Source organism: Pavona decussata, unplaced genomic scaffold (assembly GCF_977016875.1).
Source record: "Pavona decussata unplaced genomic scaffold, jaPavDecu1.1 SCAFFOLD_215, whole genome shotgun sequence".
NCBI classification, from domain to species: Eukaryota; Metazoa; Cnidaria; class Anthozoa; order Scleractinia; family Agariciidae; genus Pavona; species Pavona decussata.
The window spans coordinates 266651-283657 of NW_028145620.1; the positions used below are offsets into that span (position 1 = coordinate 266651).

The 17007-nt window shown below is 37.7% G+C and overlaps 1 protein-coding gene across 2 annotated transcripts in view; it reads right to left on the reverse strand.

Moving 5' to 3' along the window:
- Positions 1 to 4504: 4504 nt before the first annotated feature.
- LOC146459844 (uncharacterized) overlaps positions 4505 to 17007 on the reverse strand; it is a 35322-nt gene continuing 22819 nt past the window's right edge. The window contains exons 7-12 of one of the 2 annotated variants that reach the window (XM_085088650.1): positions 11716 to 11900; positions 9690 to 10646; positions 9025 to 9236; positions 7527 to 7567; positions 6307 to 6403; positions 4505 to 5800 (exon numbers count right to left, since the gene is read on the reverse strand). In XM_085088650.1, the coding sequence (XP_084944776.1) occupies positions 5305 to 5800; positions 6307 to 6403; positions 7527 to 7567; positions 9025 to 9236; positions 9690 to 10646; positions 11716 to 11900 (1988 nt within the window). In that variant the 3' untranslated portion in view covers positions 4505 to 5304. The remainder of the gene's footprint in view (positions 5801 to 6306; positions 6404 to 7526; positions 7568 to 9024; positions 9237 to 9689; positions 10647 to 11715; positions 11901 to 17007) is intronic. The other variant, XR_014857768.1, reaches the window with a different exon arrangement.

The following is a 17007-nucleotide window of genomic DNA, read 5'->3' on the forward strand; positions in this document are numbered from 1 at the left end:
GAAAAGGATAAGAAGGAAATAGACCATTTCCGAGTTACTTTGAACCTCACTATGAAAGCGAGGCTAAGTGCAAAGTTTTTGTTATGAAAATTAGTTTTCATTCATATGCAAACAAAACTAATTTTCATATGACAATTTTTGCACTTGGCCTCACTTTCATAGTGAGGTTTACAGCAACTGGGAAATGGCCTATTCACATATCTTAGAGTCGGTTTTTACGAAGAGCTTTACAGGAAACTTTATTTGTTGTGTTATATCTAGTAATTAAACAAGTGAACGCTGGGTCAGTGGCTACGAGGCGTTGTAATCATAGAAGAATGCCAGTGGAAAGTCCCCAATTATATAAGCCAGGTGGTGGTGGTGGTGGTGGCGGCGGCGGCGGCGGCGGCGGCGGCGGCGGCAGTAGTAGTAGTAGTAGTAGTAGTAGTAGTAGTAGTAGTAGTAGTAGTAGTAGTAGTAGTAGTAGTAGTAGTAGTATAGCAAAGAAATTGAATTACAAATCGGAAAGGTTTTTCGAGAAGTTTCTCCAGTGAAAAATTACATACTGCTCTTGCAACTCAAGTAGAAACCGACCCGCGCAATAGATACAATTCTAATGTTCCGGAAGCCGATCTAGCCATTTAACATCCGGTGTATTTTTGGCGCTGCCCTCCTCTATCAGACGAGAACCTGTTTTTCTTGAAATGTAAACCCCCCTTTTTTGCGACAATGCAAAAAATCAATCAATAATGATAACAATAATAGTAATAATAATATTAATAATAGTAATTAAATTAAAACATTTTCTTATTTTTAGTTAATTTTCGTCCATATTCAAAACACATGTTCACGTGTTATTTGTTTTGTTTTTCGAAAATCCTAACGAAACAGTATGATACAAGAAATTCCTGAAAGATGACAAACTACCAAACGTTATTCTAACGAATATTGACCAAATTTGGTTTTGACCCTGAACTTTCTTCAATTAATCAATAATTAGTCTGATTGAAAAAAGCAACTCCTTGTCACTTGACGCTTGGCGGCTGGATTCTTGAAAATCCAGCTGCAACGTGTCTTTAATGTTCGCGGGTTGTAAGCTGTTGTACTGTACAATGGCCACTTTAAAGTCATACTATTGATTTATGAGCACCATTGGTGTCGTGGTCAGCTTACAGTAATACGATCTCGGATGCAAATATTTCACCACCGGGAACGAAATTGACACGTTTTTTCTGTATTCTTCCGATTAAGCAACAGGTGGTCCAACAGTATCTCTGAATTAATGACATTCACGGTGGAACTGCGAACTGTACTTGGACATATCAACTTCTACCCGACCGAAGGAAACACAGAATTGCAGTCGGAGTCTGATGCAATGCAATGTTTGTTCCCAGTCCTTTTTTGCTACCTAGTTTCCAGTGTTCCTTGAGTGTAATCTATGCACATGCTATTTCTTATAATGACCGTAATTACAAACGGTTAATCACACGGTTATCGGTTAAAAGCCGAGACCTGGCTAAGAAGAGGAGAGGCAACCATCAAAACTCAGTTGAAACTATAGTCTCCATTAGATTTCTTGGAACAGGTCTCCATCGTTACACTGCCCGGTTCCGCAAGATTTAACAGCAGGATGCTATTGTTTCGCACCCTACAGCGTAACCCGTTTAAGAGTGTTAATGAATCTCTAGTTACAAAATAGATGTTTAAAGGGTGAAACCCACACGGTTTACACGCAGTCTGCTTAACCAAGTAAGAAGTAAAGAAGTTCATAAGATCAGTCTTCGGAAAGAATACAGAATATTAAGTTAGATTTTCATCGAGGACTTGTTACTTCACTGAGTAACGGACGATCGCAATAATTGTTGTATTTCCTTTTTCTCAGTTTGACTATTGTAGAACTTTTACTGAAAAAGTTGGGCACAAGAATTAAATCCTCTTATTTCCGATGAGTTGAGTGCTCTGTGGGGAACCTTATACAAGTCCAAAATAACTATTACATTGTTTTTGAACGTGAACGAGGGATCAGACGAGTTCATCCTTGGCTGAATAAATTCCAGGATATGTCATATTATTCACGCAGGACGATAAAGTGAATGAATCAGAAAAATCCTCAGTAATTGCTCTTGGTACGTGGAGGTCGTTAAATAATTCGAGACGGATATATAAACAGAATGATTTGAGCCCGACAATCTCCACGGTCAAATGAAATAAATAAATAAATAAATAAATAAATAAAATAGAACAGTCCGCTAAAGATTTCTTGTTTTTTTTTTTACTTTGAGAGCTCTAAGATTATAAGTTTTTCGTGAGTCCTTGAGGTTACTTAATCATTATATAATTTACTAAAAATGTTTCAAGACTTCTTTAAAGTGAAGTAAGTTTATGTGGAGACTGATCAGCGTCTTTGTTTTCTGTTTGAATGTGTGGCATCCGAATAACCAATTCACCTCGTGGTTCCTGAAAGCTCTTCAATTAAAAAATAAACTTATCTTTAACGGAGTTTTCTTACTTTTCGACGTCATTTTGACGAGTAGGCAAACAGGCTTGAAATAACAGTGTTGGTATGGGAATCCGATGTCAAATAATTTTCATTAAACATCGCTTCTAAAAAAAATCATGAATTGGAAACGTTTGGCACAAGGAAAAGGATTTTAAGAAAAAAATTGGAAAGATTTGCGAGAAAGCGACCAGTCGTGTTTTGAACTTTCCATACATTTGTCTGTACAGCGAATCAGCCGTAAACTGCTACTAAAAATAAATCACGGAAAAAAAAATACAGGGAAATGTATGGAATGTTCAAAACATGATTAAAACAAAACGAGATAGCTCTTTCGCCGTCACGGTGACCTGTTTTTTCTATTGCATTTTGAAATACTTAACAATCACAGGAAGTTTGAGAATAGTTTTGCAATTTTCTTTTTGTAACTGATGCTTTAATTGAGACAATTCTTTATACATTCAATACGATGCATTTATACATTGTAATTAATACTTACCTCCAAAATAGAAGGGGATTTTGTATTGTGATGACTTTTTTTCTCCCCTTTCCTTCTCCATTCTCCCGTTTCTCTGCCCGAGACTTCTAACTTTTTCTTTTTAGCCTACCTGCCTTGACCTGACGCCTCCTTGTCAACAATGGATTCCCAGTCCACTCTAAGGTGAATTGCTGAAAATTATCCCTCAATAAACTGGTTATATTTTTAGTTAGCAATCACAAATCACCATAGCAATACCTAGAAAGATATCTAGACGTGCGTTGACCTATTACCGTGTAGGGCACCAATGACAATATCAAAGAGAAAAAATAAATAGACAGACACTATCTCATTTTCTTTGGGCTAGAAGGGTGACAACATCAACTTTTAGAGCGGTGCCCAAAGTGCAGGGTTATCAGGAATCACATTGTGCGGGACAAAACATCAAAATCGTAGATGCGCAAACTGGTTTTGGGTAAAACGACTGTCGAAGTCGTCGTGTTGAAGAACTTCCGTTGCGTTGTTCCCTTTGTTTTGACTTCAATATTCTCGAGCTCTGGAAGTTGTTCATATTTGAATTGTACTCGTCCAAGCATCTCTGGATACTTCTTGAGAACGATGGAAAGCGTGTCTGATTCGTTTTCTATTTTGTCTTTTTGATGGACATTTATGTAAAAATTGTTCACCAATTTGTCCAGCTCACTGCAAAAGGCATGTTTGTGACTCGTCTCATTTCTCCAAGTTCTCCAAGAAGCTTCAAAAACTAAATGTAAGTGGTTTCTTACTACGCCTTTCAATAAGGGATAAAGTATGTTATAAGATCTCGCCCTGTACATCAATCCGCGGTAACTACAATGTCGTCACCTGCTATGCATCCAGGATTGTTATGCACTGTTGGCGCAAAAACTCAATCAGGATACTGAATGGTCAGAAAATGACCAACATAGTAGTTGTTTAGGCGAGTTAGGAGCCAAGCACTCTTTCCTCGCAATTTACCGTACGGCTGTTGAAGAGCGAGATCTCGATGAAAAGAGTAAGATCATCTGAGTGCCTTCCCTCAAGTGAAACCAGTAGTTTTTGAGGTTTTTGCAAAGTTTGTCCATTTCAGAGTTGTCTCTGCATAGTGTCTGGTTGGCAGAATATCCCTACGTGGAATTTGTTTTCTTTATTTTGTAGGAATTTTGATATACCATTTACCTTTCACAGATGACACATCAATGACAAGAATCTGAGATTTTCCTATCGATTGAACTAGTCTCACATTTCTCTTGTACGTTGTCATTTTCCGAGTTACGTTTTGTAAGGAAGGAAACAGTAGAGAAGGGTTGAACATAGACACGAATTCAGCATCATAAGGTAAACTTTCCACTTAACATGCAACGTTAACATTTAGTAACAATGGATTCATTCTGTTTTTAGATTCTGTCATCACATTCTTTTCTACTGCAACGCTAATTCTAAATTCGTCAGACAAAAAAAAAAAAAAAAACAGCAAAAATATTTTTGTCTTCATAATTCGCCGGATTAAAGAACTTGCATCAGGTCAGTGATCGTTTTAAACTGCTTTATTTTAATGCCTCAGCTATAAACTATTTTAGCAATGACATGGTGAATAACGTTACAGCTAGAAACTGGACCTTCATTAATGAAATTTAATCAAGCTCCCTACAACTTTACCTTTAAAAAAAACATGCCTTTCAAAAAATGGTACGTATTACAAATTATAAATAGCCAATGGATCCTTCACTGGTCTTCGAGTATGATGGTGAAGATCCTTTCGTATGCAAATGTAATGATTAATATAGATACTAAACCTGACATTTTCTGTACGGTGATCTTTATAAATAGTTTTTCTGTTCATTCTTTTGACTTGCGTCTTACAAAATTATATTAGAATTAAATTAACAATTCCTCATTTATCAAGATGCACTGTCCAAACCGAGGTGTACAAAAGGTAAAATCTTCAACTCATGAGGCATTGTTCCAATAATTCCCTTCCAACAAAGTTCCCCGCCTTTACGCGTATGAACAGAATATCTGCAAGAACCTCTCACCTATTTCTTTCCCTAGATGTTGATTTCTTTTGAAGAAGACGGAGATTTGCTGTTCAATTTACGTGGTGCAGAAGGTTTCCCTGTCTTGAAGTTCAGCTAATTTGGTAATAACCAGTTCCAAAGCTAACATTCTATTTACTACATAATTAACTTAGCTGGATAGACCTGGCCAAAGGTGTGCTACTACGATTCAAAAGCATTTGACAATGAGCTACTACAATTTGACAACAAATTATCTACACCTGTAATCAGCATATCAAATGGAAATGACTTTCTTTTCGCTGATACTGAAATAACTACAAATGTGTATCCACTTCCAAGATGATGCTGCTCCTAGGTAGTTCCCCAGTTTTGCTGACGTTAGCCAGTTCTGCGGTGCTGCTGGTGCTGGGCAGGTCTCTGGTGTTGCTGGCGTTAGCCAGTTCTGTGGTGTTGCTGATGCTGGTCATTTCTATGGAGTCGCTGATGCTGGCCAGTTCTCCGGCCTTGTTTGTGCTAGCCAGTTCTCTGGCCTTGGTGGTGCTAGCCAGTTCTCCGGCCTTGTTGGTGCTAGCCAGTTCTCCAGCCTTGGTGGTGATAGCAAGTTCTCCGGTAATGGTGGTGCTGCCCGGTTCTGCTGTTTTACTGGTGCTAGCAGCTACCTCACCGTAACATGGCTCAGACTCGTCTGTTTTGCTGGGTTCAAAATATGGCGTGTCTGTTGTCATCATTTCTTCCATTATAGATATCAGCTGTGTGAAAGTCGGACGTTCATCTGGATCGTCTTTCCAACAGTCCATCATCAACTGGTAACTGGTAAGGTCAAATATAGCAAATTAGACAACAAAGGATTTTTTTTTTTTATCCATGTTAACGTGAAGTTTGTCAGGTGGGGACGGTAAGGAGGGAGTTCCCCTTGATTTGCACTTTACTAAGCTAAGAATGGTTCTCTCCTCCGTGGTCTCAAACGATCCAGGCTATTATTCAAAGGTCTTATACCGCGGTACCACCGGATGTAGCTTTCCTAGCATCCTCAACCAAAACCCCTTCACTGCCAAATAAAATTTTTCCCACCAAAAGAATGTTGTGCTAATTGCGTAACAATACGTTTCGAGATTACTACGACATAATTCAGCCTCACTGAAGAGGTTTCGTCCCGCCTAAAGGTAAACTTTTCTTGAATATTTGCTTCTTTTTAGCAAGGAAATAAACTTTGGACATTTAAAAAAAAATATTCGCTTTTTACTTAAGCAGTTCGTTGAATAGCCTGGCTGAATAATTTTTATAAGGTAAGGTCAAACCAGTGCTTAGTTACTCACATTTCGTAACCACACGTTTTGGGCTTCTCCATGCGATATCCTGTCTTGAGAATATTGTACAAATGTCTGTTGCTTATATCAGGATACGGGATGCCTCCTAAAGGGTCAGGTCAGAGAAAAATGGTTAGAGATTAGAAATACACGCTTAATTTATTTGAAAACTGCACAGCTTTAAATTGTACTCAAATTTTAAGGTTCATTTTCAATACAGGTACCGACCATGTGGGACAAATATCCTTATTACATGCATGCTAAGGACAAAACAAAAATAAATGTAATCACAATATAAGTATCAAAAACTGAATCTCAGCTTAACCCTATCTATCTTTTCTTTTGTTTGTTTCTTCTTCTTTTTTTTTTGGCTTTTGGGACCGGGAGGAAAGCAGATTCTGCCCCCCTTCATTTCTTCCTTACTGTTATAGATATTACAATGAGGCTAACGGGATGGATAGTACGTCCAAATATGTTTCTTTTAAGGTCCACAAAGGAACACGATGACGCAAAATGACGCAAAAATTAGGTAAGGATTGGCATGTGGCAGCCATCTTGAAGCCGCCATCTTGGATTTTTTGGATTTCCCCAAAACTTCAGGAAATCGCCGAAATTAAAGAGCACTAAGATGGCCTGTAGACATAAAAGTTACAGTAAAAGGGTAACTCTCTTTGTTTTTAACATGAATTTCCACTCTCTAATAAAACTGCCTCTCAAAAATTGGTTACCATGGTAACATTGAAGTCAATGAACACCAACCGACCAGATTAAATTTTTCCAGATAAATCTTCCAAACAGTCCTGAAGTTTCGCAGTGCTTACAATAATAATAATAATAATTATAATAATAATAATAATAATAATAATAATAATAATAATAATGATGATAATAATAATAATAATAATAATAATAGTAGTAATAATAATAATAATAATAATAATAATAATAATAATAATAATAATAATAAAGTTATTCATGTTCAAAGTTGACGCAGTCTTGAAGTTCAAGATAGAAAAAAAACCTGGCCTGTTTTGCAGTCTCTGTGCTTTGTGAAGGCCTGAGTGCCGAGTTCATGGCGAGGAACGAGAACATTAATGTTAAAAATAGGAACTTCGATGGCTTTTTAAGAAAACATCATTACGAGCCCAGAAAAGTAGAGATTTTGATTTTTGATTTGTTTGCCATTATACTATTTTGATAGAAATTAGGTAAATACGTTATGTTCTTACCCATGGTGGCCACTTCCCACAGCACTACACCAAAAGACCATCTAAAACAGAATTATATGGTATTGAAAAAAATTGTTGCGTTTGGGTAAGAAGGAAAGTCCAATTTATATGTCCATTTCTATTTTCTATTTGAAATTTTAAAGTGCTACTGTGATCAAAATTATACCTTTCCTTTTATCTTCAGCATTGGAAAGAAGAGAGGAGAATACAACCCATGCCAAATTTTTTAAATTGTAATTCCAACGGAGAGCTCGACTGTTTCTAGCGTAATTTTCACATTCGGGTTGCCGCCATTACTCAATTCAAAAATGTCCGCGAACCACACGGAGAGTTAAGCCGACGTCATGTTATTCCTTCCCATTGTCTTCAAAACTACCACTCGCGTTGGAACTGAAATCAGAGCCACGTTCGCTAGAAGCAGGGGTAGAACTTGACCATTTCGACTGCTTTTTCTCGCTTATCCATTTCGCCAAGATAACAAGATGACGTCACGAGAGACCTAGCGAAGCCGCTGCAAAACATTGTCGGCTCAAGTAGTTGCTGTTTGAGTAATGGCAAACGCATTTTGCGTACTATCGAGCACCGGGCAGGTTGTTCTGAATTATTATATTTTTCTTGTAGTGTAAGGTCTAGCTATAACCTTAAAGCCCAAAAATTTCGTGAAAAATAATTCGATTTCCTTCACAGCAGCACTTTCAACTTCATAGGGAAGATTAGAATTTGCTCTTTCGTAGAGCTATATCCTTGGGAACTAGAATTCGTTTTTTTCATAAATAATTGCTTTTTATTGACCAGAATTTCATTTCAATCAAATTAAATTAGGAAATACATTTTCTGATAAAAATAAGCGATTAAACTGAATGAACTTTTGATGACATAATCAAGCGTTGCGGGAATAGTTGGGGGCCAATTTTTTATTACTTTATTGTGTTTTATGGTAACTCAGTAACAAAATGGTAAATGGTAGAATAAACCGAGGATTAACATGGAGAGCAATTCTGTCCGTGCTATACTATGATTTTTTTTTTAAAGTGCAGTTTTGCTGTTACCTTTAAAATACTTTACATAGTAATGAACATTTTAATGAACAATTATTGTCACTTAACCTTAAATTCATGAACGCATTTTGTCACCTTTGTTATACGTTAGTTCTTTTATTCGTTATTCTCAGCTTGATAATCATGCCAAGAGGCATATGGGAACAAATTTTACCGCTTTTTGTCATCTTAGAGTATACTTAATGGCTAGTCTTCCATTGTATTATGCAATACACAGAAAATTGCTCGAATTTCCCTAGAAAACAAAGGTTCGCTTCAATTAACCAAACCTTTACCTAACTACGCCATTGCTCTGGACTCCATTTATTATTGCCGTTTCTTCGCAATTTGTCACAGCCGGGCAAAATTTTGTTGCTGACCCAAAGGCAGTAGCACTGACTTAGTGATACGATATCATAGTTTGAGTAGTATGTATATAAGGAAAAAGATTACATACTTACACGTCACTCTTTAAAGTGTATATGCCGCTCTTAAGAGCCTCGGGTGCCGTCCATTTGATGGGCAACTTTTTCGTGTTTTTCACCTCGTATACACCATCACTTATGTGGCGTAGCAAACCGAAATCTGCAACCTTCACCTTTCTGTCCTCACCAACAAGAATGTTACGGGCTGCTAAGTCACGATGAATGAATCCCTTGCTAGCCAAATATTCCTGCCGAAAGGATGAAATGGATTTAAAATTAAAATTAAAGTGATAGATTTTTCTGTTGAGACAAATCTCGAAAGTATAGCCTCAGCATTTTTTTTCTATAAAAAAGCTTACGGTTACGGCTGTAACAAACCAAACTTAAAAAAAGAAAACAAGTAAATCATTCCTTCTTCGCTGGTGTTCATTCTTAAACGTCAGTTTGGCTGGTGTGCATCCCCAATAATTTGATTAATTCACGAGTTCAAGTGTGAGTTGAGTGGGAGTCAGGTGGAGTTGATTTCAAGCTATTTTATATTCTAGCATGATCGGATATTGAAGTCTTTAGCTTCAAAGTGGAGGAATGGAAGGCTGTAAGGAATAATGGACATGAGAACTGGAGAGAGTAAACGAAATTTTCGGTTACTTTCATATAAGTGTTTACAGTCTGTGGCTTTCACCCCTGGGTTGTCTACGTACCATCCCCTGCGCTATCTGCCACGAAAAACATAGAAGATCTTCAGCAGAAATAATTTCATCATCACCGTCACCATCACCATCATCATCATCATGATCATCTCCTGGGTGCTCATCTTCAGGCTGGATAGTAATCTTAAATTCACCGGTGCTTTCCTTCTTCGCGGTAATCAAGCCTTTGTCCAGTGTCTCTTTCTTTCGTGTTTTCTTGCACTCTGGTTTAGCAGGAAGTTCTCTCCTTTTCGGAACGGGGCCAAACTGGATGGAAGGCACCGCCAAAGTCGACATGACTGGTTGCTTCTTGTCTTCTTTTTCTTGTTCAAAACTTGTGCTGTCTGGTTGACTTAAGATGGGCGGAGATTGAATGCTTACATCAAAGCTGTCATTGATGTTAGTTTTCTCTGTTTTCTCGTTACGTTTGTCCACTGTTAACATTTGCAACTCCTCCCCTTGCTTTCTGTTTTCATCGCCATCTTTAAGGTCGCTCCTGATAATGATACTTACTTCTGTGTTTTTGCCTGACTCCCCACGGCTGCTGGAGGGATGAGAGATGCATTCAGTTTCTTTGGCTACGTTCAAAGCAGAGTATTTTAGTCCATGGACACTCGGTTTCTCGTCTTTCATGATAGCGCACTGGGATTCGACGTCAAAGAACGGAGTACCATTAGGGCTGGTTATTGGTCCCTTATCTTTTTTGTCTTCTCCATTTCGTTGTTTTGGCTTGTATTCAATCTTTCCTTGAGCATCTTGACTTTCTGCTGAGGTATGGTCCACTTTATCATCACCTCCTTGAGCTCCTTCTCCTTCCTCTATATTTTCTTCTCTATCGTTCAACCTTCCTTCCTTGTCGATAACCTCAGGCTGCACTTTTGCGCTTCCTTCATCACTTATCTCGCCGTCAGTGGAAGGCAAGGGTAACTCTCCAAAGATGCCCACGTCAATCGAATTCTTTAATTTAAGCTGCAAATTGAAAAGAAAAAGTTGCATTATACTTGCAGTGTCAATTAACGGGTTGGTGTCTTTCTGAAGATGAACTTGATTTAAGGATTCTCAAGGTTTTCGAAACTTCAGGAAAACACCGAAATTAAGCAAAAAGTAACCAAAACCAATAAAAGTATTAACACTAATACGAGCTAAAAAAACCCCCAAAAGTAACAGTAAGAAAAGTAATTTTTCTTCATTGTAAAAAGAGATTTACCATGTTCTAAAGAAACTGCCTGTAAAAATTGGTTACCATGGTAACATCAAAGCCTATGAACACTAACCGACCGCAATTTTTACCAGATAAATTTTCTAAAAAGTCCTGAAGTTTCATGCAGTTTTTTGCGCAAGTATCAAAAACGTTTTAAATGTTCAAAGTTGCCGCGGGCAGAATACGCCCCCTCCCCGGTCTAGATTGGGTTTAAAGGAAGAAAAATTACTTTTCTTACCAATGTTTATGGTTTAGCTCATATTAGTGTTCCTTTTATTATTGGTTATGACTATCTCTTGTTCAATTTTAACACTGTACTTAAAATTTGTGAAAATTAAACGAAAAGTAATTAAAACCAGTAGAAGAACACTAAAATGAGATAAAAACATAACTATAAGTAATGAAACTATTTTTTCTACATTTAAAAACGGAAAAAGTTGAAATTCACGAAAACGTGAATGGTTGATTACCATGGTCACATCAAATTCAACCAAAAAAATCAATTTTTCCCATATATCTGGGGAATCACTTAGGGTTCTTCATAAGCAAGGATATTTGCTAGCTTGTTGGAATTTGTTCCAAATGTTAATTAGTTTGTTTCTTGTCGCAGTCGAATGAAAAACGTAGACAGTGGCGACAACAGATCCTTTGATTTTCGCTATGTATGATGGAATAAAACCTTCAAGCTCAACGGGTACAGAAAAAATATCAGGACTTTGAAAATCTTTAATTTAACTTTAAGACCATTCGCAGACCAGGGTAAATTTCAAAAATAGTAAGAAATTAAATCTGAGTAACCCAATACCTCTTCAGTAAAAAATTAAACTAGATTCTGACCTGGTGCCTCTTGTTTCTAAGCCATTGAAGAAGATCCCCATGTGGAACATACTCCAATATAAGCATGATGGGTTCTGTCCTAACCCAGTAGCCGAGCATGCTCATAATATTTCTGTGAGAACCTATTTCCTTCATAAGTTCTATTTCCTGCAGTAACTGTAGTCTGCCTTCTTCACCAGCCCTTTCTGAAACATCAATCAATCACTCCGTCAACCAATCAGTTATTCAGTCATTCAGTCATTCAGTCAGTCAGTCAGTCAGTCAGCCAGCCAGTCAATCAACAAGTAAGTTAAGAGTAAATGTCTGTAAAAACCAAAGAAACCCCGGACACAGCTCAAAATTCGAATTCGCTCATACTTTGTACATTGATAGGCCCTAGTACCACACTTTTGAAAAGGGCATCCATTTAACCAAATAACGACTCGTTTACGAGAAACGAATTTTAAATGATCGACAGCATTTTTGGTCAACAAAACCTCAAATAATGTCAACATTCATTACGCTACTACATCAGGCAATCGTAATCTTTGAATCGCTTACACGCAAATCCTATTCATTAAATGCTTTTTCAGTTCTTTGACTTGTAACATAGCTGGCCAACTCGTCTAATAAATATTTTACGATTTTTTTTTTAAAGGAACCAACGGCTTTTCTTAAAGGCTTCGTTAGGACCTCCAACAAACTAGCAATAAATACCTGTGGTACGCAAAGAATCTCACCAAAATACTTCCTGGTGGTACAACTTATGATAGTTTTCAGTTTCTACCGCTTCAATTTCTTGGGATCTTTCGCACTTTAAGAAAAAACATTTCTAAACTGAGCACATTTTCACTATCCGCCATTTTGAAATGAACAACAAGCATAATTGAATTCGGTCAGTATAAAATGCAGACTGCAGACTGCAGACTGGGTATAAAATGCAGACTGAGACCAAAACCGCCTCTTTGTCAAATACAGGATACATTTTTGAATTTTTCAACTTAACTTACGCTAATGTGATACAATCGTCTTTCAAGATCATTTCCCATGAAATTGACATTATTATATTCTTTTCGAAAAGCGTCAACCTTGAAGTAAACAACCCAAAGCATGACGTAAGCAATAACGCGGACACATGACCTTTACTTCGCACGTGGTTGACCTTTTCGCCGCTTTGCGTCAACATGACATCGGCGACATCCGTGAGTGGCAGTAAAGTAATGTATTTTGAATAAAATATGCGTTCATGTATTGCTAGAATACTGAAGGTATACAATGTGTCTTTGACAAACTTCGTTAATATCCCGGTTAATATTCAAAGAAACTAGTTAAAATCTGTCGATGTCAAATCGTTTGCCCCCTCGGAAATCAACATAACAGTTATGAAAACCGTCATGAGCTAATGCAAAGCGATTAAGCTCGAGTCTTCTTTGTGAAGAAAGGGCCTCAGGAAATGAAAGCTACCAAATCGAGATAAAGAAAACAAACTGTTGAGAAATGGGTAAAAAATAAGGTCAATTTCGTGGGAGATGATCTTGGAAATGTGATTGTGTGACACTAGGGTAAGTTGAAAATTGAAAATGTATCCTGTATTTGACGAAGAGACGGTTTTCATATCAGTCTGCATTTTATACCCAGTCTGCAGTCTGCAGTCTGCATTTTATACCTGGTCTGCATTTTATACCCAGTCTGCAGTCTGCAATCTGCAGTCTGCAGTCTGCATTTTATACTGACCGTAATTGAATTGTTTTAACTTCCATTGTTTTATTAAAATAAGCCGCTAGAAACGACTATTTGTACCAAGTATCAACTGTAAACCCCCTTTCTGTTCTTTTTGTGAATTGAAATCATAACCTAAGAGTAGCAAACAGCGTGCATAGTTTCTACATTTTTGCCGTGACTCACCTCATTCCTGTCACTGACCTCAAACAAGCTTGATTTCTTTGCCGTTGTTTTCCTAGTTCTCTGAGATAATCTTACGTTCCCCACTACGCAAGCCAAGTATGCACCACTGTGAATCTTTCACCGCGAGCTCAGCCGTTCCGACCAGAATTTTGTGCAGTATTTTCGTCTATTTCGAATAGTCCGAATACTGTTTTACAGCCGGAAATTCACGTGATCAACACGGAACGTCACTTTGCGTCACTCTCATGCAACTTCCAATACATCCCTTTTTTTTTTCTTTTTGTCAAAACTCGCGTACGTGAACCTTGAGATTGGAGAAGGTCAAAACTGGCAAACATATTTTAGAGCTTAAGCTACACTGTCTTTGCTTCGAATTTGATGTAATGACGCCATTTATCCTTTGATGATATTTGTTTTTATTCCACTTCGAGCTTCCTTTTCGACTGATTTGCTTACTTCACTTTGCAAGAGACTCTTTAACCGAGGCACGTATTCAAGCAATACTTAGCATTGCTATGGTTCCACCAATCTGGGTTTCACGATTCCCGCGGTTCACAGCACGCCGTTTTGGACTGAACAGGTACATAGTCATAGACATTATTGAGTTCAATACATTTTGGACTCATACTGCCGTCTTGAGGTAAACTGAAGAGGTAAAGTAATGACGGAAGGCCATGTGACATTTACTTTGAGAAACGGCCCTTCGACAACGGTAATTTGGTACAAACAGGCCACCTTATTCCAAACCATTTCTTTGTCGGATATGTGAATCTATAGCAGTCCCGAAACATTTCATTTTTAGATATTTGAGCCACCACCAACAACAACAACAACAACAACAACAAAGGAAATTTTGGGCTGACGCTTTCAAAATAAAAAAAAAAAAATAAATACATGCTCAATCAGTGTCTGGTTTTCCAGGAAACCCATTCCTAAAGGTGGCAGCAACAATGTTCATCAGTTACTAATATTGTGTATTTTAAAACATTAAAAACTGGCAAAAATCTAATTTTCCCTCTGACTGCTCTGAGTTTTACAGATGAGATAGAAGCACAGCTTTATCTCCATTCAACATCACTTCAGTTGTCGACAACAGATGAAACCTTGCTTAGTTTTAGGCAGCTCTGAAGGCTGGAATCCGGAATCCGAAATCCAGAATCCGGATCCAGAGGAATCCTCAAGACTCAACAATTAGATTGTACAAAAATTGTCAACAAAAAAACTCAACGCAAAAGTTATATTTTTCGATTCGTGACACCAAGGAAAAAAGCTAATTAAGTCATTATTTCCCGCAAGTAAAAAATGACTGTTTCTACGGTTAAAACATGTCAAAATAATCGCGCATGTAGTAAAAGAAAAGAAAATTTGATTGTCTCTATCTTGCTTTTGAAACTATATTAAGATTTCTAGAGACCACAAAATGGGTATAGACAAAACCTGGACCCCCCCTTCTGGACCCCCTTTCTGGACCCATTGCTGGACCCCCTTCTGGACCCCCTTCTGGACCCCCTTCTGGACCCCTCAAAATTTCGGAAAAAATAAAAAAATAAAAAATATATATTAAAATACACAAGAAAAAATAAGTAATAACATAGCACTTACTGCTTGGTATCCGAAGGTTTCTTCGATTCATCGTGCAGCTAAAAAATATGCTTCACTACCGTCTCTAAAGCTCGTAGTTTCACAGGTAATTCTCTAGTGAAGTTAAGAACACTTCTCTGTAAAAATCAAACAAAGTGGGAAATGAAAATTTGTGACCCCCACTCAAATTTGGCATGCAAATAGATACTCAGTGGGGATATTCCAAAACGCCCTCTATTAACGTCCTTACTTCATTGTTGCCATGGTAACGTCATGTGTTTGTTGGCACCACAAAACCCAATTTTGAATTTAAAAGCTGCTGTGAAAAGTGCCAAATGTAAGACACCATTTCTCAAGTCTTTTAATACACTACAAGTTAAGACTTATACCAAAGTTACAACATTTATTTGACTTTACAATAATGGCTGTGGCTTTTTATTTTATCATTTGAAAATAAACTAAACGGTTATTGAAGTAGACAGTGTTTCGGCCATTTTACTGGATGGGTGAAATAAGCAACATATTTTCTTGAATTTCTCTAAAAGTACGCGAGCTCTAGAAATGAAACGATATGGTTAGTTTATAGTAGACATTGTAATATCCAAATATGTAAAAATTTCTGCGGGGCGGGCTTATTCTAATCTTAGGGTAAATAAAGAAAAAGGCTAAAAAATGGATTCCCCGCAATTTGACATATTAACTGAACCCGTCGATTCGCCAGTAAAACGTTTAAAAAACTGAAACGGCCTTGAATTTGAAAAAATATTGTATACTGATTATGTTTCTGGTAAATCCACCCCTTAAAGACGGTTATTTTTTAAACAATTTCAAGCAAAATAAAGCTTACTTTACGGTTTTGTCCAATACTCCACATTTTGACATGTGCAAACCATCTGCTCAGTACACAGTTCCAACCCTCTGAGCCTTTTCTTGCAGCTCTCCTGGCTATTTATCGTCTTAAGTATTCCATGCTCTCGTTACATACCAATAACAAACTGTTTTGGTGGTACCAAAGCAAGACACTCGCGACGACAACACGGATCAAGGTTTACGCAGATTTCCATTTTGAATCCAAGCGGTTTTTCTCTATCGGCTGTCATCGTTCGTTCCAAAACACGGGAAAATCGCTAATGTTCACAGTTAAACCGAATTATTAAATCCAATGAAGGCAAAAGGTATTTTAGAGTTCGAACCAAACGTTGCAATCGTGGTAGTTGTTGTCATTGGGGAATTTTTCCGGTCAGCGGCGTTGACTAAAGTAACTTTCCCCTTCATATTGTGATGACCTAAGGTCAATTTCTTGATTACTGAAACGCTAAAAAGCCCCAGTAATTATATCTTTCGTCAGGAGATCACGCTAAACGTGAAATATATTTTCCAAACCCTTGCCACTGCTAAAAAGGTGACGACTTTCGTAAATCGCAAGAGCTCAGGTTTAATGTTGCGCGGTTATTTTCTGTTCCGCCGATTTATATTTTTTGTCTATTCAACTGGTTTGCCCCTCAGACTACCTATGTTTCAATAGAAGGCTGAAACTTGAATACTACAGACCTTGTTCTAGAAAGGCAAATTCAATACCTAGTTGAGTCATTGCAAAAATTTTGAAACGGCTTTAATGCACTTGTCATCGGCTTCCCCGAGGGGGGGGACCCCGGGCTGATGTGGGGAAATAAGGGGACTTTATGGGGACTTTGCAACAAATTTCTTCCCTTGTGGTGGGGGAAATGTGGGGACTTAGATTTTTGAATGCCCTACTCTCGGGGAAAATATGGGGACTTCGCTTATGTTCAACTGAGATGAGATTGGGGACGATTTTTGTTCACTCGA